Genomic DNA, 24,252 nt, shown 5'->3' with positions numbered 1-24,252 from the left:
GGTTAAGTGACTTGCCCAAGGTCACACGGCTAGTAAGCGTGTCAAGCGTCTGAGGCTGGATTTGAACTCAGGTCCTCCTGACTCCAGGGCAGCTGCTGTGCCCGCTGCACCCCCTAGCTGCCCCTTTTGATTGGTTCTTGATGTCTCATAGAGTCATTAGCTTCCACCCAATTCTAAGTTTTAAGGAGCTGTTTTCTTCACTTAGCTTTTGTGCTTTCTTTTGCATTTGGTCAGTTCTACTTTTTAAGCAGTTGCTTTCTCTTTCTTCGTAGTTCTTTTGCATCGCTCTCGTCTCTTTTCCCCGTTTTTCTTCTGCCTCTCTTATATGAATTTTAAGCTCCTTTTTGAGCTCTTCCGGGAGTTCTTTCTGGTCTTGAGCCCACTTCCCGTTTTTCTTTGGGGTTTTGCCCATAGGTGTTTTGGTGTTGTCGTCCTCTTCTGAGTTTGTGTCTTGATCTTCCCCGTCACCATAACAGCTTTCTACGGTCAGATTCTTTTTCTGTTGTTTTTTGCTCATCTTTTTTGTCTTTTTTCCTTTCTTTTAAATTCGAGCTCTGCTCCCGAGGTAGATGGGGCACTGTCTCAGGCTTCTTGTATTAGGGGCTGCAGGCCCTGACTGTTTACCTGGTGCTGCTCTGATGTTGCCCTGAGGCCCGCTCATGTCTGGTGCTGCCCTGAAGGGGTGGAGTGGGGGGTGGCTGGTGCTGCTGGGGGCTGTAGGGGTCTGGTAGCTTAGCTGGTGCTGACTCGGAGTCCTAGTGCTGGTGTCTAGCATGTGCTGAGGATGGTGGGATGTTTCTGTGTTTCCTTGCGCTACTCTGAAGCACGGGGAGGCCTGGTTTGTCCCAGGCTGTGCTGAAGCGCATGGCAGGAGCTGGCCTCACGGGCTGCCTGTTTACTTAGGCACCAGTAAGGTTGGCATCTACCTGTTTGCCTGAGGCTGTGCTGAAGCCTGTGGCCCTGGCCTGCCCTGGCAGCTGCCTGTTCATTCACTGAAGCAGATGGCAGGAGCTGCCCTGGCAGCTGGCTGTTTGCTTTAGCACCAGTAGGGTTGGCATCTACCTGTTTGCCCGGGACTGTGCTAAAGTACTTGGAAGTTCTTGGAGCTGGAGTCTACCCATTCCCCTGGCTATGCTGAGGCATGTGGGGGGTCCTGGTGTTGGCATTTGCCTGCTCCACCACAGTGGGCTCAGGATCTCCTGCTGGTTTGCTGAGATGGGGCTTGCTGCTGGCTTGAGGGGGTGCTTCCTGTCCTTTCTTGTTGAGCCTCCAAGTTTCTTGGGTTCAAAGATTGTTTTACTCCATCTTTTTGCTGGTTCTGCTGTTCCAGGATTTATTTTGGGGATGCTATTTTATGGTTGTTTGGAGGTGAATATGGGAGAGTTAATGGCGATTTACCACTTAATCCACCTTCTTGGCTCCCAGAAGGCCCAATTTCCCTTTCTTTAACCTGTGCCCGTGTGATGTTGAATCGCTCTCAGGAATATAACTCCCTTGGGGAGCAGGGTGGAGAGGAGTTGTTGTTTCAGATTTCCCCTTCCTTTGTTCTTGCTCTCATATACATCCATGGTGATGCTTCTGAGTTCATCTATACCCTTTCCATGCCACTTAAGGCAGAAAACATTGATTTAATTCCTGGCAGGGACTGATTAACGAAAGCAGAGCTAACAATTTCTGCATCACATGGTTTGAATGGATCTAGCCCCAAATCCCACCTGGCACTTCTATGTAATCTCTTTTAAAAATGGGTAGGAGTCTCATTTTCTTCTCAACAAATTGTTCGAAATCTCTTCCAATTAATATCCATACCCAAATGGGGGAGTCTAATATAATTTAGAGCAAAATTTCTAATTGCAAAACAGGACTAGTACGTACAAAAATATTTATAGCAGCTCTTTTTGTGGTGCCAGAGAATTGGAAATCAAGGGGACGCCCATCAATTGGGGAATGGCTAAACAGATTGTGGTATGTAAATGCAATGGAATGCCATTGTGCTGTAAGAAATGAGGAGCAGATGGACTTCATGACAACCTGGAAAGACTCCTATGAACTGATGTTGAGTGAGGGGAGCAGAACCAGGAGAACGTTATACACGATTACAGACACACGCTATCTGTAAGGACTAACTTTGATGAACTTGACTCCTCTCATCAATGCAAGGGCTCAAAGACAGCTCCAAAAGACTCGTGATGGGAAAATCTATGCACATCCAGAGAAAGAATTATGGAGTCTGAGTGCAGATTGAGGGGAACCATTTGGTTTCTCTTTTTTACCTTTTTTGGCTTCGTTTCTCCGTTCTCATGATTCATTCCAGTAATAATTCTTCTTTACAACTGGACTATTATGTAAATATGTCCAATGTGAAGGTGTATGTACAACCTACATTGGATTACATGCCGTCTTGAGGGGGAGGGGGAAGAGAGGGAGGGAGAGAAAATTTGGAACCCAAAGACTTGTGGAACTGAGTGTTGTAAACTAAAAATAAAAAATAAATTTATAATTAAGAAAAGAAATTACCTCCTGCCCTATTTCCTCTGTATATGGAATATAAATTTATAGTTGGATTTCTTCTTTTTTGGGATCTCGAAGCCATCACTCTGAAACACTTGTTCTTTCCATAACCTTCTAGATCTCTGTGAGTTCTGTTTTAATACTTGTTAATCTTAGCATGCTCTTCTATTAAGGGTCATTAAAAATTAAAAAAAAAAACCATAAATCCCCCCCCAAAAAAAACCACATACATTCAAAAATTTCTTTCAAAATTGATTAATACTTTAATTTATAAAACTCCCAAGTATTTAATTAGATGTTCTAATAAAACTTGTTTACTTTTTGGTTGTTCCCTGATTTACACAAACTTTTCTCTTTTGGGGGAACTAGGAAAGAGTCACTAACATCAGGGAGTTCCTAAGTGTCACATCTCTTTAAAATATAAGCTGCAGCCTATTTTTCCTTCACTTTGAAACTTCACTGATGCCACTTTCCAATGAACTTCTTTCCAATCAGTGAAATGACCTGTCTTAGCTGTAAAACAGGTAAGTCTGTCACTCTCTAGGCAAAGTGGGATAAGAGAGCTAAGTGTTATTTTCCTTGTAACTTTCATAGTTTTTAATTCTCCTCTTGTCTTCTTCAGACAAATTCTAGAGAGTTAAACTTCACTAAAACATTTCAGCATTTATAAAAAATTCAAACTATAATTTAGAAATTCACAATAGAGAACTTACAATTTAGTCATAAATCTAGTCTTGAATTAGCTTAAACTCCGTAAAGCAAAGACTCCCTCTTATCTGTGTTTTGTCTGCCTCCTTGACTTGGCCAGAATCAGAGAGAGAGACAGAGATTCTTTTTGAAGGGAAAAAGATTTTTTTCAGTTAACCAAGCCGCAAGAAAAAGTTAACAAACACATACTATTACAAGACAGACTCAAAGAAAGATATTAAATAAAATTAGTGCACACAAAGGAAAATTCCCTATTTAGGTCAAATTCTGGGACATATGTATGTATATGGATGTATGTATGTGTGTATGGCTAATTTTGCTTTAATTTTTAGTCTCCCCCTCTTTAAGAGTGAGAAGATCCCTGGTTTCCAGGCTTCTCCAATCCCTTTGAAAATGGCCCTCTTTCCTGGCTTGGACCAGAGCTCCACCCCTGCCAGGAGGAAATATTTCTTCAAAGATTCAGTAACCCTCCCAGCCCTTCAAGAAGAACTAAGTGCCTCTCTTGAAGGAAAAAAAAATCTGCAAGGGTTCAGTATTGCCCTAAGAAGCATTGATAACTTAGGAGGATTTCCTGGGTTTTCTATTCTTCCTTCTTGCCAACCAGTCACAGTTAAACACACACATAGCTGCAGCTTCCCCAACAGTGTAGGGCCTTACCTGGCTCAGGAGTAGTTGTCCATGGAAAAAGCCTCAGGCAGCAAGTTCCACGGGTGAGCTGTATTGCAATTATAACTAAGGTAAACTGAGTCACAAAATTCGAGTTGTCCAAAGTAGAACTCATTCTCTTTCCCCTAAACCCTCCTCCTCTCTGACCTTCCCTATTACTGTTGAGTGCACCCCCTCATATCCTCCCAATCCCCGAGGGTCACACCCTGAAACTCATCCTAGACTCCTTTCTCTGTCTCTATCTCTCTCTGTCTCTCTGTCACACATGCACCCTCCAATCTGCTGGCAAAACCTGTCAATTTCATCTCTGCCACATCTCTTGAACACGCCCCCTCCCCTCCTCTGACTCTGCCCGCACCCTATGTAACAATGCTGCTTGCTGTGTAAGACCGACAATACCAGCACACGGAAGGGCTACTAGCATAGGTTCTTTGATCTGCTTTTCTAAGGAAAGCAACTTTAAGGGTTAACAATCTCACTTTGATCAAACATACAAATAGCATTCACTTAGTTCAGGGAGAAAAGCCAGCACCCTGAACTTCAGAGCAAACACAAACAGAAATTACAAACAGATGATATAAACAGAGCAACATTTCTTTCTATGCAAATCACAATATACATAGTTACCAGAAAAGTACCAACATCTGGGTTTTCCAAAGCCTGGTCCAGACCCTCCTCACCTCACCTCTGGACTACGGCAGTAGCTACTGGGAGGGAGGGTCTGCCTGCCTCAGTCTCTCCCCCACTCCAGTCCATTCTCCATTCAGCTACCAGTGATTTTCCTAAAGCACAGGTCTGATCATGTCACCCACTACTCAGTAAACTCCAGAGGCCCCTATGGCCTCTACGGGCAAATACAAAATGCTTGGTTTGGCATTCAAAGCCCTTGACAATCCATCCCATTCCCACCTTTCCGGTCTTCTCACACCTCACTCCCCAGCAGGTCCTCTTCAATGCAGTGACACTGACCTCCTGGCTGCTCCATGAACAAGACACTATCATCTCTGGGGTTTTCTCTGGGCATTTCCCCAATGCCTGGAATGCTCTCTCTCCTCAACTCTACCTTCTGACCTCCCTGGCTTCTTCTAAGTCCCAGCATAAAAGATGCTTTTACTGGAAGCCATCCCCAGACTCTCTTAATTCTAGAGCCTTCCCTCTGTTAATTATTTCCTATTTATTTTGTATTTATCCCAGCTATAGTTGTAGATAGAGATAGAATGAATTATCTGTCTATCTATCTATCTTTCTATCTATCTATCTGTCCATCTGTCCATCCGTCCATCTATCTATCTATCTATCTATCTATCTATCTATCTATCTATCTATCTATCTATTTATTTATCTATCTACATGTTGTCTCCCCTATTAGCTTGTAAGCTCCTTCAGGTCAGGGACTGTTTTTTGCCTCCTTTTGTACCCCAGAACTTTAGCACAGTGCCTGACACATAGTAGATGCTTAATAACTCTTGACTGGTTGATTGATTGATTGAAGAGCAGGTCAGTGACTCTTGTGTAACTAGTTGCTTACTCAGCATTTCTGCCCGTCAAGGCATGCACAGTCTTCCAGGGTGAGCGTGGGATCCCCCACTGACTAGCTATCAATGTCACCTTTTTAAAAAGTTCACTTTTATTTTAGTTTCAGGTCTACATTCTTTTTCACCTTTTTCTTCTCTTCTCCCCAGAAAATAAGAAAAACAAAGCTTAGTACAAACATGTAGTCAAACAAAAATAAACCCCAGACCCTGAAAGCACAAGGCTGAGCCTAAACTCTGCCCTAACCTTTCTTTCTGAAGGAGAGGAGCATGTTTCATTATCAAGTCCTCTGAATTGGTGCTGGGTTGCTGTGCTGTCTTCAGTCTCTCAAAATTGCCTTCACGATGTCACTGTATAAATTGTTCTCCTGGTTCTGCTCACTTCACTTTGCATCAGCTCATACAATTCTTCCCAGATTCCTCTGAAACCATCCCCTTCATAGAGCTAGTGGCTTAGTGAAGAGAGGCTGAGTCTGGAGTCAGGAAGACCTGAGTTCAAATCCATCCTCAGACACTTATTAGCTGTGTGACCTTGGGCAAGCCATTTAACTTCCATCAGCCCCAATTTCCTCAACTGTAAAAGGGAGACCATAACAGCACCTACTTCCTAGGGTGGTTGTGGGGATCAAATGAGATAATATTTCTAAAGCACTTGGCACTGTGCTTGGCACATAGTAGGTGCTCAATAAATGCTTATTCCTTTCCCATCCCCATCACCAATTCTTACAGCACAGTACATTTATATACCATAACTTCTTTAGCCAGTCCCCAATTGATGGGCACCCCCAACAGTTTCTAATTCTTTTCTACCACAAAAGAGTTACTATAAATATGTGTGGTCATACAGGTCCTTTTCCTCTTTCTTTGATCTCTTTGGCATTAATGTCTCTGGGCCAAAGGGTTTAATGGCTTTTTGGCGGGTGTCAGTGGGCCAGTTTACAGCCCCACCAGCCACCTCTCCTGGTTCAATATGTAATCCTGCCTGGGTCCTTCCTAAATGATCCCTCCCGCCTCTCCCTCTCCTCGAGCCTCAGAGCATCCACATTTACAGAGGGAATGAGGGGCCATCTCTTCTTTGGGGAGAGCCGTTCCCTTTTTGTTATTCTTTTCAGCTACGTTGTGTCTTGTTTCCCTGCTTCTGCTTGCTTCACTTTGTTCAGTTCCCAGGAGTCTTCCCAAACTTCCCAGAAGTCTTCATAGGCTCTATTTATCCTGGCTTAGGGCTGTTCCATTATGTTCTTCTGCCATGATTGGAGGATCTTTTCCCAGTCAATGGGAACTGCTCTTGTTTCCAGTTCTTTGCTGCCACAGAAAGAGCTTCTCTGACTGTCTTAAGAGTCTGTGGGAGCTTCCTCTGTGTCTGCTACACACTTAGCAGTGGGATCGAGGGAAAAGCTTTTAACACTGAAGAAAAACTCAAGGAGAATGTTAAGCTGGAAGCGGCATCCAGACCGTGCTGGTTCACAATCCCTCCCTGTTTTTGCAGTCTAGAGAACGAGAATGTGTGTGAATTACCAAGTATCATGGATGACATCATTGCCCTGGAAATCGAGGTGAAAGGTTCCGTCGAACCCTTCCAGATTCTCCTGGAACCGTATGCCATTATCATTCCAGGAGAAAACTACATTGGGGTGAATGTGAAGAAAGACTTCAAGGTGGGACCCTCTCATTCATGGGGTGGGTGGGATGGTGGCTCCTCTACCAGCTCTTCCTGAGGGTCTCCCTTTATCCCAAAGCTTCCCAGGGTCTCGGGTGCACTGTGTGCCTGAAGTGGCCCTAGGGGCCCAGACCCCAGCTCTCGCTGCCCTCCCAGAGTCAGCCTCAGATGTCAAGTGAGCACCAGCTCTCACCTGCTGCCCTTTTAACCGTTGGTGTCAGAATGGGGCCATCCTGAGAGAGTCTGTCTCAAGCCCAAGGACTCCTCTGGAGGATGGCCACAAGGAAACTCTGAGGACTGGTTTGGGAAGCACATGGTTCCCTGGAGGCTGGGACCCCAGACTAAGACCAGAACGTACTTTCCCAAGCCAAGCTTCAGGTTTCCTTGTCTCTTAGATGTGGAACAACAGCAAATCTGCCATCCGGTACACCTGGGGGAAAATCAGTGATTGCCACATCGTTGAAGTGGAGCCCTACACTGGGGTCATAGGTAATGTGGTTTTGTGGCAGCCATGCTGTGCCCAAAACATGTTGGCAGTAAGGCAGCAGGCAAGCCATTGCACACCCATGTATGTGAGAGGCCCTGAGTGTTGGAAACTGGAGAGGGAACTGCAGAGGAAAGCCCCCCTGCCCTCAAGGAGCTGAGGTTCCCCTGGGGGATGCACTGGGTACACGGATAAGGAAATGCTTGGAAATTTAAAGAGAGAAAGAACATTATTCAATCAACAAGCATTTACTAAACCCATGGTATGTACCAGGCAGGCACCGTGCTGGATGCTGGGGATGTGAATACAGATGTGGGGTGGTCTCTGACTTCAAGGATTGTCCTGCAGATAGAAAGCAATCCTGATTATACCCAGTAACTGTGGAATGATGGGTAGGATCTGGGGCTTGAGTAGAGAGGCCCTTGGAAGGAAATGTCTCTTGAGCTGAGCCTTAAAGGAAGCCAGGAGTTCCAGAGACAGAGGTGTGGAAAGAAGGCATTCCAGGTCTAGGGTGCAAAGGTGCCAGAGGGAGAGAGAGAATGTCAAGTATGGGGAACAACAACGAGGCCAGTTTAGCTTAAGCATTTATTAAGCACCTACTGTGTTCCAGGCACAGGGCTAAGCCCTAGGGATACAAAGAAAAGGCAAAAGACCTTGGGCTGCCCTGGGCCCCCTCCTTCAATGGAGGATCTGGAAGGAGCTCTCCCGTCAGAGGAAGAGGAACATCCACTTGACAGCTCTGTAGGAGACAGGGATTCCAATCAGGAGACTTATAAGTTAAGGCCGATGGAGAGAAAGAGACAGATACAAGACATGTTCTAGAAGCAGAGCCACAAGACTGGACACCCAAAGGGCAGGCCTGGAAGAGCAGGAGGCACCTCCTCATGAAGAAGCAAGGGAGCACAGGGAGCATCAGAAGGAGATGGGGCTCTGCCTGTCAGTGGGGGCGTCATCCACCCATTGGAACAGGGGTACGATGGAGACCAGAAAGAGGAGAGGGCTGAGCAGCGGGCCTTGGGGGACCCACGCTCTGAGGGAAGGGGCGCAGGAGCGCTCAGAGATGCAGGAGAACCGAGACATGCTCGAGGGTGGGGTCTTTCACAGTGAAAGGAGACTGGCATGAAGCTGGGTAAGAGGAGTGTGGATGGAAGCCTGATAGTAAGGGAGTGGAGTGAGGGATAAGAAAGAGGAAGGAGCTCAGCTCTGAAAATGAGAAGAGGGAGAGAGAGTGAGTGGAAAGGGGAAAAGGCACAGGGAAAAAGAGGAGAGGGGGGAGAGAGAGGCAGAGAGCGTGCTTATAAGGGCTGGCAGAGTCCCGTGGAGGCTTGGGGAAGAATGAGGGGAGAAACTAAATGCTCGAGGAATATGGGAGGGAAATGGGTTCAGAAGCACAAGCAGAAGGTGTGGACACCTTAGAGGCTCTTGGGGTTGGAGGTAGGCACTCAGGACAGGCGGCCCCAATATGGCCAGCAGCAAAGCCTGAAGCAGTCCTCAAGCTGGGGCTCCAGCTAGCACACGTGGCTCTCGGGGCTCACCTCTGGTCCCCTGAATCGGAGCACCCCAGAGTTCGTGACCTTGTAGCCTTCTCGTTTCCCAGAACCTAATGAAAAGGGTGAATTTGAATTGAATTTCACTGGAGGTGTTCCTGGAGTGACGAGCCAGGAGCTCCTCTGTAAAATTGAGCGCTCGCCGGTACCCGTAGTGCTGCATGTTGAAGCTGCCTTCAAGGTAAGGGTGGGCATGGGCCCCCAGCAGGGAAGGAAGCCTGTTGTCTGTTCCACGGAAGACCTTTGGCCTTTAGAGGGATGGATGGATGGATGGATGGATGGATGGATGGATGGATGGATAATGGATGGATGGATGATGGATGGATGGGTGGGTGGATAGATGGATGGGTGGATGGATGGATGGATGATGGATGGATGATGGATGGATGGATGGATGGATGATGGATGGAAGGATGATGGATGGATGGATGGATGGTGGTGGATGGATGGATGGATGGGTGGGTGGGTGGATGGATGGATGATGAATGGACAGATGATCAATGGATGGATGGATGGATGGACAGACGGATGGATGGTTGGATGATGGATGGATGGATGGATGATGGATGGATGGACAGATGATGGATGGATGGATGGATAGATGGATGGATAATAGATGGATGAGTGGGTGGATGGATGGATGGATGGATGATGGATGGATGGACGGACGGATGGACGGATGGATGGATGATGGATGGATGATGGATGGATGGGTGGACAAACGGGTGGACGGATGGACAGACGGACGGGTGAATGGATGGGTGGATGGATGATGGATGGACGGATGGATGGGTGGATGGATGGACGGACGGGTGGATGGGTGGATGGATGGACGGAGACGGACGGATGATGGATGGATGGATGGATGAACAAAAAAGCAATTATTGACTACTTATGTGTTCCCGGCCCTACTCCCAAGGGGCTCACATTCTATTTAGGGGCAACAATGTACGTAACAAAGTTGAGCTGCATGGGCTTCATGCCTGTGGGAAAGCCCAGAAGCCCTAAGGGTGCGGTGGTGGGTCAGAGAGCAGGCCTCAGAGTTGGCCAATGCCAGGGCTCTCCGGGTGGAGCAACAGGGCAGGGGTGGTCCTCCATCTTGCTAGGAGGACTGGAGTTGGTAATTGCCATCTTATCCCTGTGGCATTGGCCCTCGGTGGGGTCTGGACAGCCCAGGGGTCAGGATCAGGGTGAAGGGCACTACCCTCAGCAGGCAGCAAATGCTATTGAGAATTTGCAAAAAGAGCGGCAGGAATGACGTGTGAAGGGTCTTTCTTGGTGTCTTAGGGGCCAACACTTAGCATCGATGTCTCAGCCCTGCAGTTTGGTCTGGTCCGACTGGGGAAGAAAGCGATCGGCTTTATAAACATTCAGAACACAAGCCAGCTCCCAGCGAAGTGGAAGATGCAAGAGAGTCCAGCGTGCCTCGAGGAGAGGAAGGAAAAAGTAAGCTCCCTGGGCCCTTGGGCAGCCATGACGTGTGGGTCCAGAAGCCACACGTGGCCTCCAAGCTTGGTGATTCTCAAATCTCCAGGGATTCTCCTCCCGCTGACAGAGACGCCAGGGCTCTACCGCAGCTGAGCTCCACCGGCCCTTCTGGTCTCGGTACTCGAACTTAAGACCCCCTTGGCACCTCAAACTCCACCTCTCCAAAGCTCCCCCTCCCCCTCCCCCTCCTCAAACCAGACCTTCTCTCATCCTTGTGTTTCTGTCGATGCCCCCGCCATTCTCACAGTAACTGGGCTCCAAGCCTCAAAGTGACTTGTGTCACCGAAGCCTTGAGTGCCAGAGTTGGGAGGGACTTCTCCAGGCTCCCCAAGCCCAGATCCTTCAACCAATCCTCAGATGCCATGGGACTCCAGGCGCCGCCCCAGCCTGGCTGCCTTCTTGTGACCCTCTCCAGCTTACCTGCTGCTGTGGTGCCCAGAGCTGAACGGCACTCTCCAGGGAAGGCTAAGATGGGCATGACCACAGCCCTGCACCTTCACCTGATCTGTATCTCCTGAGGTCCTAGACCCTTCACCATCCAGGCCCCTCTGGGACATCTCTGCTTCCTCCCTGAGGAGTCAAGGCTTTCCTTTTCTCCAGCTTGGGCCTCTGTGCTTTGCCCCCAGCTCCAGTCCTGGTCTATCTCCTCCTCCCCTTCCTCTTCCAGTCCTGATCTGTCTCCTCCCTCCTCCATCCCCCTCTTCCTTCCTCCTCTCACTTCCCTCTTCCTCCTTCCTCTTCCTCTTCCTCCTCCTCAAATCCACTTGAGCAGAGGTATCCCATTGAGGCCAGTGGCAGCACATCTCCTGAACCAGATGCAAATGTAATTGGGAAGCACAACAAAGTAAACACAAACCCAGTGCAGCACGGTCTTAATTTGCAGTTCCCCGGTCATATGCTGCTTGCCTCCATTCCCATCTGAGGCTGAAGCTCTCCCTCGGAGCACCAGTCATAACACAGCTTTCTGAGTCCATCTCTTTGTCCTCTTCCTCCCCAGGTTTCTCCCTTCATCATTGTGCCCCCCCAGGGCCATATTCCTCCTCTGGGGCAGCTCCGAGTGACTGTTACTTTTGAAGCTAAGTGCTGCCAGAGCCTCCAGACAGTCCTAGAGCTGCAAGTGGAAAATGGAGACCCCAGGTAGGGCCTCGACCCACTGGGCCAAGAGCCCTGGCGGCACCTCGATCCATCGATAATCCATCAATACACATTTATTAAGCACCTACTATGTGCCAGGCCCTGTGCTAAGCACTGGGGGTACAAAAAGAAGCAAGAGACAGTCCTTGCCCTCTGGGGGCTCCCAGTATGATGGGGCACACAACACGCAAACAAAGCATCTTTCTGTCCATCTGTCTGTCTGATGCTGCCCCGGCACCAGCACGTCTTTTTTAAATCATTGTTTTCTGGGAACAGGCGCTTTTTCAAAGATGCCAAGTGGCCATCAGTTCTTCTGGACAGCTCCTGAGCTTGGGCTCTGTTTTCTGAGAATAGGGAGTGGAATACTGTTTAAAGGTGTACACAAGGCAATTTGAAAGTTCCTGTAATATGAGGGCAGAATTTATAATTTCAAAGAGAATCATATATATGTCTGAAAGGTTCGGAACCGCAGGATATAAGGAATTCTCTAGATAGGAGGCAGAAGAATTAAAGCATGTATTTAAGCTCCAGAGTAACAGACCCACAAGCCAGTGTCCCCATTTTGATATATTGATCAAAAGCCTCCAGGCCCAATAAGTCCGCCTCACAAGAGTAACCAGGAGGCCACAGAGAAGCATGATGGTATAAAGCAAAATCATATACATACTTCCCCTCTATGGTAAAAAGATTACCCACTGGCCTCAAGTCCTTGTTCAGCACTCCTCAATCCACACGTAGGTCAGCTCTGCTACTGGCAGCTCCTGCTTCAACTTCAGCTGTAGCTGTCTCTGGCTCCAACGGAAGCTGTTTTTAACAATCCGGCTAGCAGCTTCTGTGGGGGTGTAAGGTACGCCGGGGAAAGCACAGGTTCTTTTCGATCTGCTTAACCAAGGGAAGCAAGGTGAAGGGGTTGACAAGCTTACTTTAATCCAACATAGGCCCTCCCTGGAGTTAGCCCTACCCTACCAAGGTTCCACACCTAACAGGGCTCTGGGCCTGGGGCCCAGCACCCAGCAAGGCTCAATGAGATAAACTGAGTCACTCAAAGAAAACAAAGGCCATTCTGCTTACAGTTCCTAAAAAAAGGTACCACCATCTACCCAACATATCCATGCTTGAGATCCATTGGTGCAGTTGGCTTATGTTTGCCAAGTCCCTCTTGTGTAAGAAAGCCTATCCAAGGTGTTAGAGGGGGAGGAGAGGGGCAGCTAGGTGGTGCAGTGAATAGAGCACCAGCCCTGGAGTCAGGAAGGCCTGAGTTCAAATCCAGCCTCAGACAATTGACACTTACTAGCTGTGTGACCTTGGGCAAGTCACTTAAACCCAATTGCCTTCCCCCCTCCAAAAGAAAAAAAAATTAGAGCCATAGAGGGGGAGGAGAAAATGAAATGTGCCTGCTCACTGCCTTCTGTGCCTAGACTCAGTGTCCCTAGGGCCCCCCAGTCCTGCCCCAAACTGGCCCTCTCCTTCCCCCTCAGTGGAGGACTTCACCTGGACCTGTACTGAGACAAAGCATGCCGTACCACCAGGGTCCTCTCTCCCAGCTCACCCTTCACATCACCCCGCTTCCTCAGATTTGGCTCCCATCTCCTTCCTGATGACAATTCTTCACTTGTGCCCTCGAGCACATGCTTACCTCTTTAGTGATCCACCTCCCTCTAATTCTCAACCTTCTTATCCACCAGCTCTGTCCCTGCTGCCTTTAAACCTGCCTGACTTTTATTCTTTTAAAAACACTTTACTGAACCTACCCCCACCCCGAGTTCAATCTATAGCTCTCCCCCCTTTTACACCAAACTCTTAAAAAAAAGTTGTCTATACACATGTATGACCTAGATTGACTTGCTTGCCTTCTCAATGAGAGGGATGGGGAGGGAAGAGGGGAGAGAATTTGGAACTCAGAGTTTTAATAACAAATGTTAAAAATAGTTTAATATGTGATTGGGGATAAATAAAATACTAAATTAAAAAAAAAGACAAAAGATTGTCTACACTGGCTGCCTCTCCTTCCTCAGCTGCCCCTCGCTGCCATCTGGCTTCTATCTCCCCCTTCCATCACTAAATTCTTCTTTCATTTCATGGGCAACTTCATCAACTCCCCAGATAATCTCTTTATTAAGTTATTTTTGTATTCTGAATTTAACAAACACCAATCAAAACCAGCACTTGCATTTACAGAGTAGAACAGAAAAAGAGAATTGTGATTGATACATCTCTGCTGTGTACAGTTCAGCAGGTCTGTGGTCCTCTGGTCTGTGTTCTCTTCTGGCCTTCCATTCATTCTTTTCTGTGCACTTTAAAAATGCCTCAGTGGTCCCACTTTCTTTTCTTTGTCTTTTCTTATTTGGTGTCAACCAATCCCTAGCCCACTTCTCTCCCTTCTAACTCCTGTCCCCCATTGGAAAAAAGACAAGAAAGAAAAACAAAACTCATGTAACAAGCATACCTAGTCAAGAAAAAAAATTCCCTCATTAGCCTTATCCAAAAGTTTATGTCTCGCTCTAATCTTGAGGCTGTCCGCCCTCTGGAGGCAGGCAGCGTGCTTCCTCACAGGTCCTCTGGAGTCATGGTGCTTGAGTGCTCTTAAGTCTTCAACGCTGAATTTCTTTACAATTTTGTAGTCACTATATAAACCATTCTTCCAGCTCTGTGCACTTCATTTTGCATCAGTTGGTGTAAGTCTTCTTAGATTTATTGAAACCATCCCTTTCAGCATTTCTTACAGTGAACAAATTATGGTGTGTGAATGTCCAGCCTTTCCCCAATTAATAAACACCTTCTTCCCACCCAGTTCTTTGCCACTGCAAAATTAGCTGTGAATATTTTTGTGCAGAGAGATCCTTTTTCTCTGTCTTTGGTCTCCTGGACAATATAGGTACAGCAGTGGTGTTGCTGGGTAAGAAGGCGCAGAGTTTAGTGACTTGGAGCAAATTACTTTCCAGAACAACCGAGCCATTTAGTGCTCTACCAAGAGCACATTAGTGTGCCTCTTTCCCTGCATCCCCTCCAACATTTGTCTTATTTTCTAATCTTATGGGCATGAGGTTATTTAATCTACATTAATTATTAGTGATTTGGAGCATTTTTTCATATGATTGTTGATAGCTTAGATTTCTTCCTTTGAAAACTTCCTGTTCATGTCATTTGACCATTTATCAGTTAGGGAATGGTTCTTATTCTTGTCAATTTAAACCAGTTATACATCTTAGAAATGAGACCTTTATCAAAGAAACTTGCTTCAAATATTTTCCCCAGTTAACTATTTCCTTTCTAATTTTAGCTGCATTGATTTTGCTTGTGTAAAAACTTTGAAATTCTATACCATTAAAATTGTTCTTTCTTCCCCTGAGATCCTCTCTATCCCCTGTTTAATCCTGAAGTACCCACTGATTCAAAAGGACATTTCTTTATCATTCTTCTGGTTTAGTTAAGATGTAACTGTTTATATCTAAGTCATGGATCCATTTGAAGCTTCTCCTGATATATGGTGAGAGGTGTTGATGTAAACCAGATTTCTGCCAGACAGTTTTCTATTTTTCCCGGAGGCTTTTGCCCAGTAGTGAGTCTTTACTGCAGTAGTGGGATCTTTAGGTTTATCAGACACTCTACTGCTGTTCTGTAGGGTTATCTCTTCATTGTTAAACCCAAGAATGCTCTTTTCCCCTCCTCATTTCTCTTGGTCTCTCTGCAGCCACTGACCACCCCTTCCCTCAGGATCCTTTCTCCTCCCTGGGTTTTGCTCTTTCTCCCTCACCGTAGGTGTCCCTGGGGCTCTGTCCTGAGTCTCTCCTCTCTTCCATGTAGGTGACCTCTCTCACTCCTCCTTCTCTCTCCATCTCTCCTGGTCTCTTGTCTCTCCCCATCTTCTTCTCCTCCCCCTTCTCTCCCTCTCTCTGTGTCTCTCTGCCTCTCTCTTCCTCTCTCCTTCACCCTCTTCCTTTTCTTCTCCCCCGTCTCTGTCTCCCACCTTCCGTTCCCCTATTTCTCTCCATCCTTCCTGCCTTCTGTCTGTCTCTCTCTGCCTCTCTTCCTTGCCTTCCACATCCTCCCATCAGCTCCCATGATCTCAAAGACCATGTTTATGGCTGTGACTTCTGGGTCTGTGCCTAGAGCCCTCCTCAGCTTCCCAAGCGGCAGCTGCACATCTCCAGCTGCCCTTTGTATGTCTTCCGCATGTCCCTTGGGCATCTCAATTCAGAATTGTCATTACTATAGAAGAAAATTCTACAGGTGGATCATGGCCCTTTTAGGAGAATGGTCCCAAACACTTGGGTGTGGTTTGCTTTTGATCAACACTGCTCTCGAGGAATCATGAACACCAGACACACTTGGAGTGGCTCAAGCGCTGCTCTGGTACTGAGGCCTCTCGGGTGTCCAGGGCTATGCTGAGTTACCTCGGGGTCTCGAGAGACACTCCTAAGAGAATGCTGGAAGAAGGCAACTGCCTGGTACCAGGTGGAGCTGGCAATGTTGCCAGTGCAGAGAAGCTTGTGGAAGGGGGTCCCTGGGCTCAGAAGAGCCTCCTGGAGGAAGCCTAGAATTTGACCCAAGAAAGTTACCCCATAAGAGAGGTGGGGAAGGTGTGTAACTGGTGCTGAGTGTTTCTTGAGCAACAAGCTTGATGGGAGGGAAGGAGGAAGGCACACGCATTCAACAGAATTGGGGAAGAATTTTGGGCCCCGGGCCCTCCAGGCCTGACCTAGGCTGCCTGACGATGCCTCACCCCACGCCCCCTTTGCCTCCAGCTACCTGCCTGTGTATGGTGAAGTGCAGAGGCCTCACGTTTACCTGATGTCCAGCCAGCTTGTGCTCAGCAACATGTACCTTGGCATTCCCACTGAGGCCACCGTCATGCTCTTTAATGGGACGCTCCTGCCCACCAAGTTCCTGTGGGGGAAGGTAAGAGACTCTTCCTCCATCCAGGCTTGGGGGAGGGCCTGGCTGGCCTGGGACAGGTGGAGGGAGGAAGACCAACAGTGGCCCACGTGGCCGGAGCACCGGGTGTTTGCAGGGCGCAAAGGCTGCAGGATTGTGAGGTCCCAGAGACCACCGGTGAGGCCGGCCCCACATTTTACAGACTTACAGATTTTACATTTCATCTTTGGCTCTGCGTCTTATAGCTGGGAAAGCCGAAGGTCGCGGGGAGTGCCCCCAGCAGGCAACGAGGTGGCACCCGCAGCCTTCCAGACATCCCAAAGAGGATTCTAGTAGACGCCTTCAACCCAGTGGGTCCAAAATGGACTCCATGTCTTTCCCCCACACCCTCCTCCCTTCTCCCAGGTTGCCACCCCAGGCGTCTTCTGGATTCTTCCCTCTCTTAGCCCCTGCCCCTCCCCCAATCCGGGCACCAAGGCCTGTCAGTTTCACCTCTGCGGCATCTTTTGAAGTGCCACTTCCTCCTCTGGGAGAGCGCATTCGAGCCGGCGCTTTCATATATATCGCTTTACTCGGGTCCTCACAATCGCCCTAGGGAGTGGGTGCTGTGATCACCTCCCCCTCATTTACTGATGAGGGAATTGAGGCAAACAGGGTGAAGTGACTTGCCAGGGTCACACAGCCAGTGAGTGTCTGAGGTTAGATTTGAACTCAGGTCTTCCTGGAGCTCTCTGATAGACCTGGTCTTGTGGTCACCTGAGGCGGTGCCATTCTAGCTCACCGAGATAACTTCTTCCAAGATTCCCCTTTCTACTGGAGTGGTTCTGTCTGAGAGCCAGGAACAGAGGTGGTCTGGCACCCAGTAACCCTGCCTCAATGGTGCCCTTTTGGGGTGTCCTGGAGGGAGATGGGCTGTGGCCCAGATCTGCTAAGCTGCTGGGCATCGCAGCATGGGTGCCGTGCCTTCCTTTGGCCAAAGTGGGGCTGGCTGAGCCTTTGGGACCTCTGAGGTTAGTTTGGCAGTGTCTGGACAGCTTAAAAGGAAATTTCCCTGTATTGGCAGCTTCTGGGGACTCATTCTGGCCTCTGCCTAGTGGACGTCTGCCCCAGAAACGGCCTCTTGGGGCCCAACGAGGAGAAGCAGCTGTCCCTACAGTTCACAGCTTTCACTATGGTAAGGGCAGCCCCAGAACCATTGTGCTGTGATGTCCCTGGCAGGGACGGGGCTCTGACCTGGCACAGCCTTAGAGAGCAGGGAGACTTGGGCTTCTCAGCTTCAAGGAGGCCCGCCCTAGGCAAGGGCCCCATTTCTCACCTCTGGCAGCCCCAGCACATCCACCCTGGAATGCTGCAGAGTGCCCTGCCCTCCTCTCTCAGGCATGAGCCTGAGCAAGCTGCTCCACATCACCTTTACCCCATTTCAGGTCAAGAGCTTTTGAAATTAGGTTGGAATAGGCTTGGGTTTTTGTGGTTTTTAGCCAAAATCAAAATCCACATTTTGATGCCAGAGGGTTAGGAGTCTTCTACATCAAAGGGTTCTCAAGTTTACCTGTCACAGTAGGGCTTAAAATTTTTTGTGTCTGTGGATCCCATAAAGGAAAACTTACTTTTGTAGTTTTTATTTTTATATCTGAGAACTAGGAGTGAGGACCCTGGTCTGATCCCCTCCGCTGTCCAGGGTTACACTGCTGGCCTTCTTCCCCCTCCCCCCCCCCACCCCTGGCCACTTACCTCTATCAGTCCCAGGGGCTTCATGGCTTCCCTGTCAACCCTTCTGTCCATCACTGGGTGGGCTGAATGGGTATGCTGAGTGGTCTGGCTCTGACCTGCTCAGGATCATGCCCCAGGGACTCTGTGAAAAAAGAGATCCTGAACTACCTCCAGGGGTGGTGGTGTCTTGAAAAGAAGGCAGAGGGGACATCATGAAATTCAGAATATAGACATGGGGCCATTTACACTTGCTTTGTTCCACATCCTTAGACATGGACTGCCTAACAATGATTGTACGACCAACAGTCCTTGGCCCAAGAAGCAGGGGAGTTCTCTGTTTTGGATGACTTCTCACACATTTCCCAACCTAGTTCTGCATCTTAGCTTGGTTAACAAGAAGATAGGACTTTGTTTCACTTATAGGATGAATTGACAGACCTTGCCCTCCCATGTCAGATAGAAGGGATGAAGAAATCTCTTGTTCTGGGCATTTCAGGGAAGGCCAAAGGGCTGGATGTGACCATCTCAATACCCCAGGCCAATGACAAAAGCAGGTAAGCCAGGCCTCTAAGGAGATGGCCAGCCTTGTGTGGGAGGCACAGACCAAGACTTCACCCTGTGGTTTAATAGCTGAAGGAGCTTGGGCAAGTGCTGGCTGATCAGGAAGATGGCAGTGCCCTCAACAAATCTGGGCAGTTTGGAGGAAGAGCAGGCTTATGGGGTGTAATAATGGGTCCTGTTTTGGACACTTAGAGCCCAAGCTACCAGTGGGACATCAGGTGATTTCTAGCAGACAATTCGCAATGTGTGGTGGGCATCAGAGAGACGAGGATTGAAGAGACAGATTCGGATGTCATCTACATGGATGCTGATGAGTATAAAAGGGCCTAGGACAGGCTTGAGCAACCCCTACACTGAGGGTAGAGAGATGGGAGGATGGGCAATGAATAAAAACATTTCAGTTCAGTTCAGCAAACAGCATTTATTAATCACTCATTGCAGCTAGCACTTTACCAAGGTCAGGGCATGCAGATGGAAAGACAGATCTTGTTCTCAAGAAGTTGTGGTGGGAAAACCTCCACACAGAGGACCGCTCAGCTGCGGGGCAAGGCCCATTTCTTTTCTTTTCTTTTTTAATATATTTTTATTTGTTTCATTATTTACTTCCTAATTACGTGTCTTTTTTTTCATTTCACCTTCATTTACAAGTTAATATCATGTTTGCTCTCATGCCACAAGTTTTGATTTCTTCCCTTCCTCTGAGGACATTTTTTATCTTAATTTTTATATTCATTTTATTTGATCTTTTTGTTACACTTTTGAGTTCCAAGTTGTCTCCCTCCTTCCCAACCCTGCATTAGAGAAAGCCAACATTTGATACAGAGACATAAGGGGAACCTTATGTCAATTGTTTCTCTGGAGGTGGAGAACATACTCCTTCATAGTTGGTTCGAATGGTGACATTACTCAGAATAGCTTCGTCATTCACGGTTACTCTTCAAACAGTACTGCTGTTCCCATGTCCAATGTTCTCTTGGTTCTGCTCATTTCACTCTTCATCGTTTTGTGCAAGTCTTTCCATGTCTTTCTAAAGACAACCTGCTCATCATTTCTTACAGCACAGCAGTATTCACAAACCGCACTTTGTTCAGCCATTCCCCAATTGACAAGCATCCCCTCAATTTCCGATTCTTTGCCACCACAAAGAGACCTGCTGTAACTAGTTTAGGACATAGAGGTTCTTTTCCTTTTTCCCGATCACCTTGGGATACAGACCTATGAGTGGCACTGCTGAATCAAAGGGCGTATGCAGTTTTATAATTTGAGAGACATAATTCCAGATTGCTCTCCAGAAGGGTTGGATCAGTTCACAGTTCACCAATAGCGTATTAATATCCCAATTTTTCCACAGATCCTGCAACATTTGTCATTTTCCCCTTCTATCATTCTGGCCAATCTGATAGGTATGAGATGATACCTCAGAGTTGTTTCAATTTGCAATTCTCTAATCAATAATGATTTAGAGCATTCTTTCATATTCTATACAGCCTTGATTTCTTCTTCCAAAAACTGCCTGGTCCTATCCTTTTACCATTTATTAATTGAGGAATGACTCATATTCTCTATGTATTTGAGATATGAGGCCTTTATCCAAGAAACTGTCTATAAGACATTTTCTCCAATTTTCTGTTTTCCTTCTAGGATATATTGATTTTATTTGTATAAAAACTTTTTAATTTAATGTAAACAAAATTGTCCATTTCACATCCCATAATGCTCTCTATCTCTTGTTTATTCATAAATTCTTCTCCTATACATAAATCTGATAGGGAATGTGTCCTACGCTCTTCTAATTTACTTATGATACTGCCTTTTACATCTAAGCCATGTATCCATTTTGACCTTATTTTGGTAAATGGTGTAAGATATTGGTCTGTACCAGTTTCTGCCAGACCACATTCCAGTTTTTCCAATATTTTTTTTTTTTACCAAATAGTGAGTTCTTATCCAAAAAGTGTAGATCTTTGCACTTACGAAATACAATCTTACTGTAGTCATTTACTATTATGTATTGTATACCTAGTCTATTCCACTGATCCTCCTTTCTATTTCTTTGCCAATACCAGATAGTTTTGATAATTACCACCTTATAATACAGTTTAAGATCTGGCACTGCGAGACCTCCTTCCTTTACATTTTTTTTTCATTTAACCTTCTGCTCTTCCGAATGAATTTTGTTATTATTTTTCTAATTCAATAAAATAATTTTTGGTTGTTTAATTGCGATTACCCTGAATAAGTAGATTAGTTTAGGTAAAATTCTCGTTTTTATTATATTGGCTCTACCTACCCATGAACAATTAATATTTCTCCAGTTATTTAAATCTGATTTTGTTTGTATAAAAAGAGTTTTATAATTATGTTTATGTAGTTCTGGGTTTGTCTTGGAAGGTATACAGTTATTTTAAGTGGAAATATCTCCTACTATCTCTTCTTACAGGACTATGTTGGTGATATATAGAAATACTGATGACTTATGTGGATTTATTTTGTATTCTGCTCCTTTGCTAAATTATTCATTGTTTCAACTAATTTTTGGTTGAATCTCTAAGATTTTCCAAATACACCACATTATTTCTGCAAAAAGAGATAGTTTTATTACCTCATTGCCCATTCTGATTCCTTCCATTTCCTCCTCTTCTCTTACTGCTATGGCTAGCATTTCTGGGACAATACAGGATGTTAGTGGTGACAATGAGCATCTCTGCTTCACCTCCGATCTTAGTGGGAAGGCTTCTGGCTTATCCCCCTTACAGATACTGCTTGCTGATGGTTTTAGGGAGATGCTTCTTATCATTTTAAGAAAAATCCATTCATGCCTCTGCTTTCAAATGTTTTTAATAGGAATGAGTGTTGTACTTTGTCAAAAGCTTTTTCTGCATCTGTTGAAATAATCGCATGAGTTTTATTGCTTCTGTTATTGATTCAATCAATTATGTTAATAGTTTTCCTTATATTGAACCACTCCTGCACTCCTGGTATAAATTTCACTTGTTCACAAGTGATATATCACAAACAATATGTCACTGTGTTCTCCTAGCTAGTATTTTATTTTATTTAGGATTTTTGCATCAGTATTCATTAGCAAAATTGGTCTATAATTTTCTTTGTTTTTGCTTTTCCTGGTTTAGGTATCAGCACCATATTTGTTTCACAAAAGGAGTTTGGTAGGACTGCTTCTCTGCCTATTATTCCAAATAATTTATTTAATATTGGAATTAGTTGCTCTTTAAATATTTGGTAGAATTCACTTGAAAGTCCATTTGGTCCTGCCAACTGCATTTTAAATTTTTGTTAAAATTCTGAGTTCCAAATCCTCTCTCTCTCTCTTGCCTTTCCCCCATCTTTTGAGAAGGCAAGCAGTATGATATTATACCTGTGAAGATATGCCAAATGTATCCGATACATTTCTGGTGTTAAACCATTTCACACTGCTGAGGATTCTGCTGTCAAGAACTTTTTTTCTGGGTCTTCAGTAGCTGTGACAGCTAGGGGGTAGGAACTGCCATAATCGAAGAGGCTTTTTCCAGTTTGCATCCCCCCAGAGGTTACGCCACTTCATCATGGCTGGAGGGGTCGGACATAGAGCAGGACCAGGGGTGTCAGGGAAGCTGCTGCTATTTCTGGGGCTCTTGGGTTTGGGATCCTGCGATGTTGCCATTGGGGTCCAAAGGAATGAGTCTTCATCTCTCCAAGCCTAGGAGATGGGATTGTCCATTGCATGGCTCATGAGATGGTCTTGCTATTTTCAGTGAGGACCAGGAACCAGGCAGTCCTCAGAATCTCTGCTTGGACTTCGGCTCTAACATTCCATTGAAATATCTACTGCAGCGGCAGCTGATCCTGACCAACAATTCTGCAATAAAAGCATCCTTTTCCCTGGAATTTGATTATTTTGGGGTCACTGAAGAAATCTGGGACAAAAAACCAAGGCTGTAAGTCTTCCTCCGCCTGTCCATGTTGTGTCATGTATCCCCAACTTCCCCAGTCTTAATTGGGGCCCTGGTGCTCCTTGATACTCACTGGACTGAATCCAACGTTGCATGAGTCTCGAGAAGGAAAAGGAAGCATTTTGTTTCGGGATGTTTTCTTGGGCTTTGTAGGAATCCCTGGTGACAGTTTGATGGCCAAGGGTGGTGACCTTCTGGTCTCTTCAGACGGAGCAGACTGGTTGCGCTTTCACTATGGTCTTAGCCTCTAAAATGGCTCTTAAGCCCACGTTGTCACTGGGTTGAGAATGCCCTGGGTGGTGGGGAGAACTGCAGATTGGCTCCACGTGCTGGCAGGGGTCGGGGGTGAGACAGACCGTCAGGTGTCATTGTCTGTACTTCCCTCATTCCATGCACTTGTGGGAAGAAGAGGGAGCATGTAGTGTTCTAAGGACAGCTGGGGGTTCTGTGTGTCCAGGGGTCAGGGACTTAGAGATGGGTACAGAGCCTGGTTAACTAATGTTTAGGAATCCACGAAAAGAGCTTCAGTGGAATGGGCTTGGAAAGCAGGCCAAGGAGACTAACCAGGCAAAGCGATTGGCCTGCTTGTCCAGGGCTGTCCAAGCCAAGCACCAAAGCAGGACCACAAATAGGGTCCCAGAGAGTGAGAAGGGTTCTAGCCCTGTTCTGGGAGCTTCTCTAGGCAAAGATCGGTGGGAGGGAAGTGGGAGCTGTGGTCCCTGGGTGCATGGATATGTAAGGGAAGGGAGGACTGGCTGTTCCCGGTCATCCTGGGCTGCCCTGCTTGGGCAGAACCTCCCAGGGAAAGATCAGTGACCCCCCGAGCTGCCGATGGGACAATGGATGCGGTTGGCTGGCTTGATTTCTCTTTCTTTTCTCTCTTTTTTAAGCCCTGATGTACCACCTGCCATGAAACATTCAGTGAGGATTGCAAAGCACATAGCCAGGAGGGAGCTTTTAGGTATGAGTGACCCTGTCCTTGCCCCAGTCAGACTGCACCAGCCTCCTTCATTCTGTCTCTGGAGAGGGCAGCACCCACCAAAGGGTACACTGAGGAGGGAGCAGCAGCTAGGGGCAGAAAGCCAGCTGCCCAGCTGGGCGGCCCCAGGACATATCCTAAACCCCCAGTTCAGGTGGGGGCTGTTTGTCTTGTCTTGGGAGAGCACAGACAGGGCTGTGGAACTTTGCTCCTTCCCCTCCCTGAGACGTCAGAAGTCCAGCATCCTTCTGGCTTCCTGGTGGAGTTGGGAAGGCTGGGCCTGCTGGAGGGAAGAGTTCTGCTGGCACCTGACCCCTGAGAGGGGACGTGAACAAGCGCTGGGTTCAGGGAGTTAGAGGGTGAGAGCTGGAGGGGAACTTAGAGGCAGCTCCCAGGTTCCCTCAGGCCCAGAAAGGAGAGGACTTCCCCACATCTCCCAGAGCCTCATCT

The 24,252-nt window shown here is 46.9% G+C and overlaps 1 protein-coding gene across 1 annotated transcript in view; it reads left to right on the top strand.

Moving 5' to 3' along the window:
- DLEC1 (DLEC1 cilia and flagella associated protein) overlaps window positions 1-24,252 on the top strand; it is a 75,464-nt gene that overhangs the window by 28,856 nt on the left and 22,356 nt on the right. The window contains exons 16-25 of the mRNA XM_036739695.1: window positions 6,904-7,072; window positions 7,470-7,563; window positions 9,156-9,286; window positions 10,393-10,551; window positions 11,591-11,730; window positions 16,473-16,626; window positions 17,666-17,776; window positions 18,736-18,866; window positions 22,626-22,808; window positions 23,714-23,784. Coding sequence (XP_036595590.1) covers window positions 6,904-7,072; window positions 7,470-7,563; window positions 9,156-9,286; window positions 10,393-10,551; window positions 11,591-11,730; window positions 16,473-16,626; window positions 17,666-17,776; window positions 18,736-18,866; window positions 22,626-22,808; window positions 23,714-23,784 — 1,343 coding nt within the window. The remainder of the gene's footprint in view (window positions 1-6,903; window positions 7,073-7,469; window positions 7,564-9,155; window positions 9,287-10,392; window positions 10,552-11,590; window positions 11,731-16,472; window positions 16,627-17,665; window positions 17,777-18,735; window positions 18,867-22,625; window positions 22,809-23,713; window positions 23,785-24,252) is intronic.

The sequence above is a fragment of the Trichosurus vulpecula genome, chromosome 9 (assembly GCF_011100635.1).
Source record: "Trichosurus vulpecula isolate mTriVul1 chromosome 9, mTriVul1.pri, whole genome shotgun sequence".
Lineage (NCBI taxonomy): Eukaryota > Metazoa > Chordata > Mammalia > Diprotodontia > Phalangeridae > Trichosurus > Trichosurus vulpecula.
This window is presented reverse-complemented; position numbering and strand designations above follow the sequence as displayed.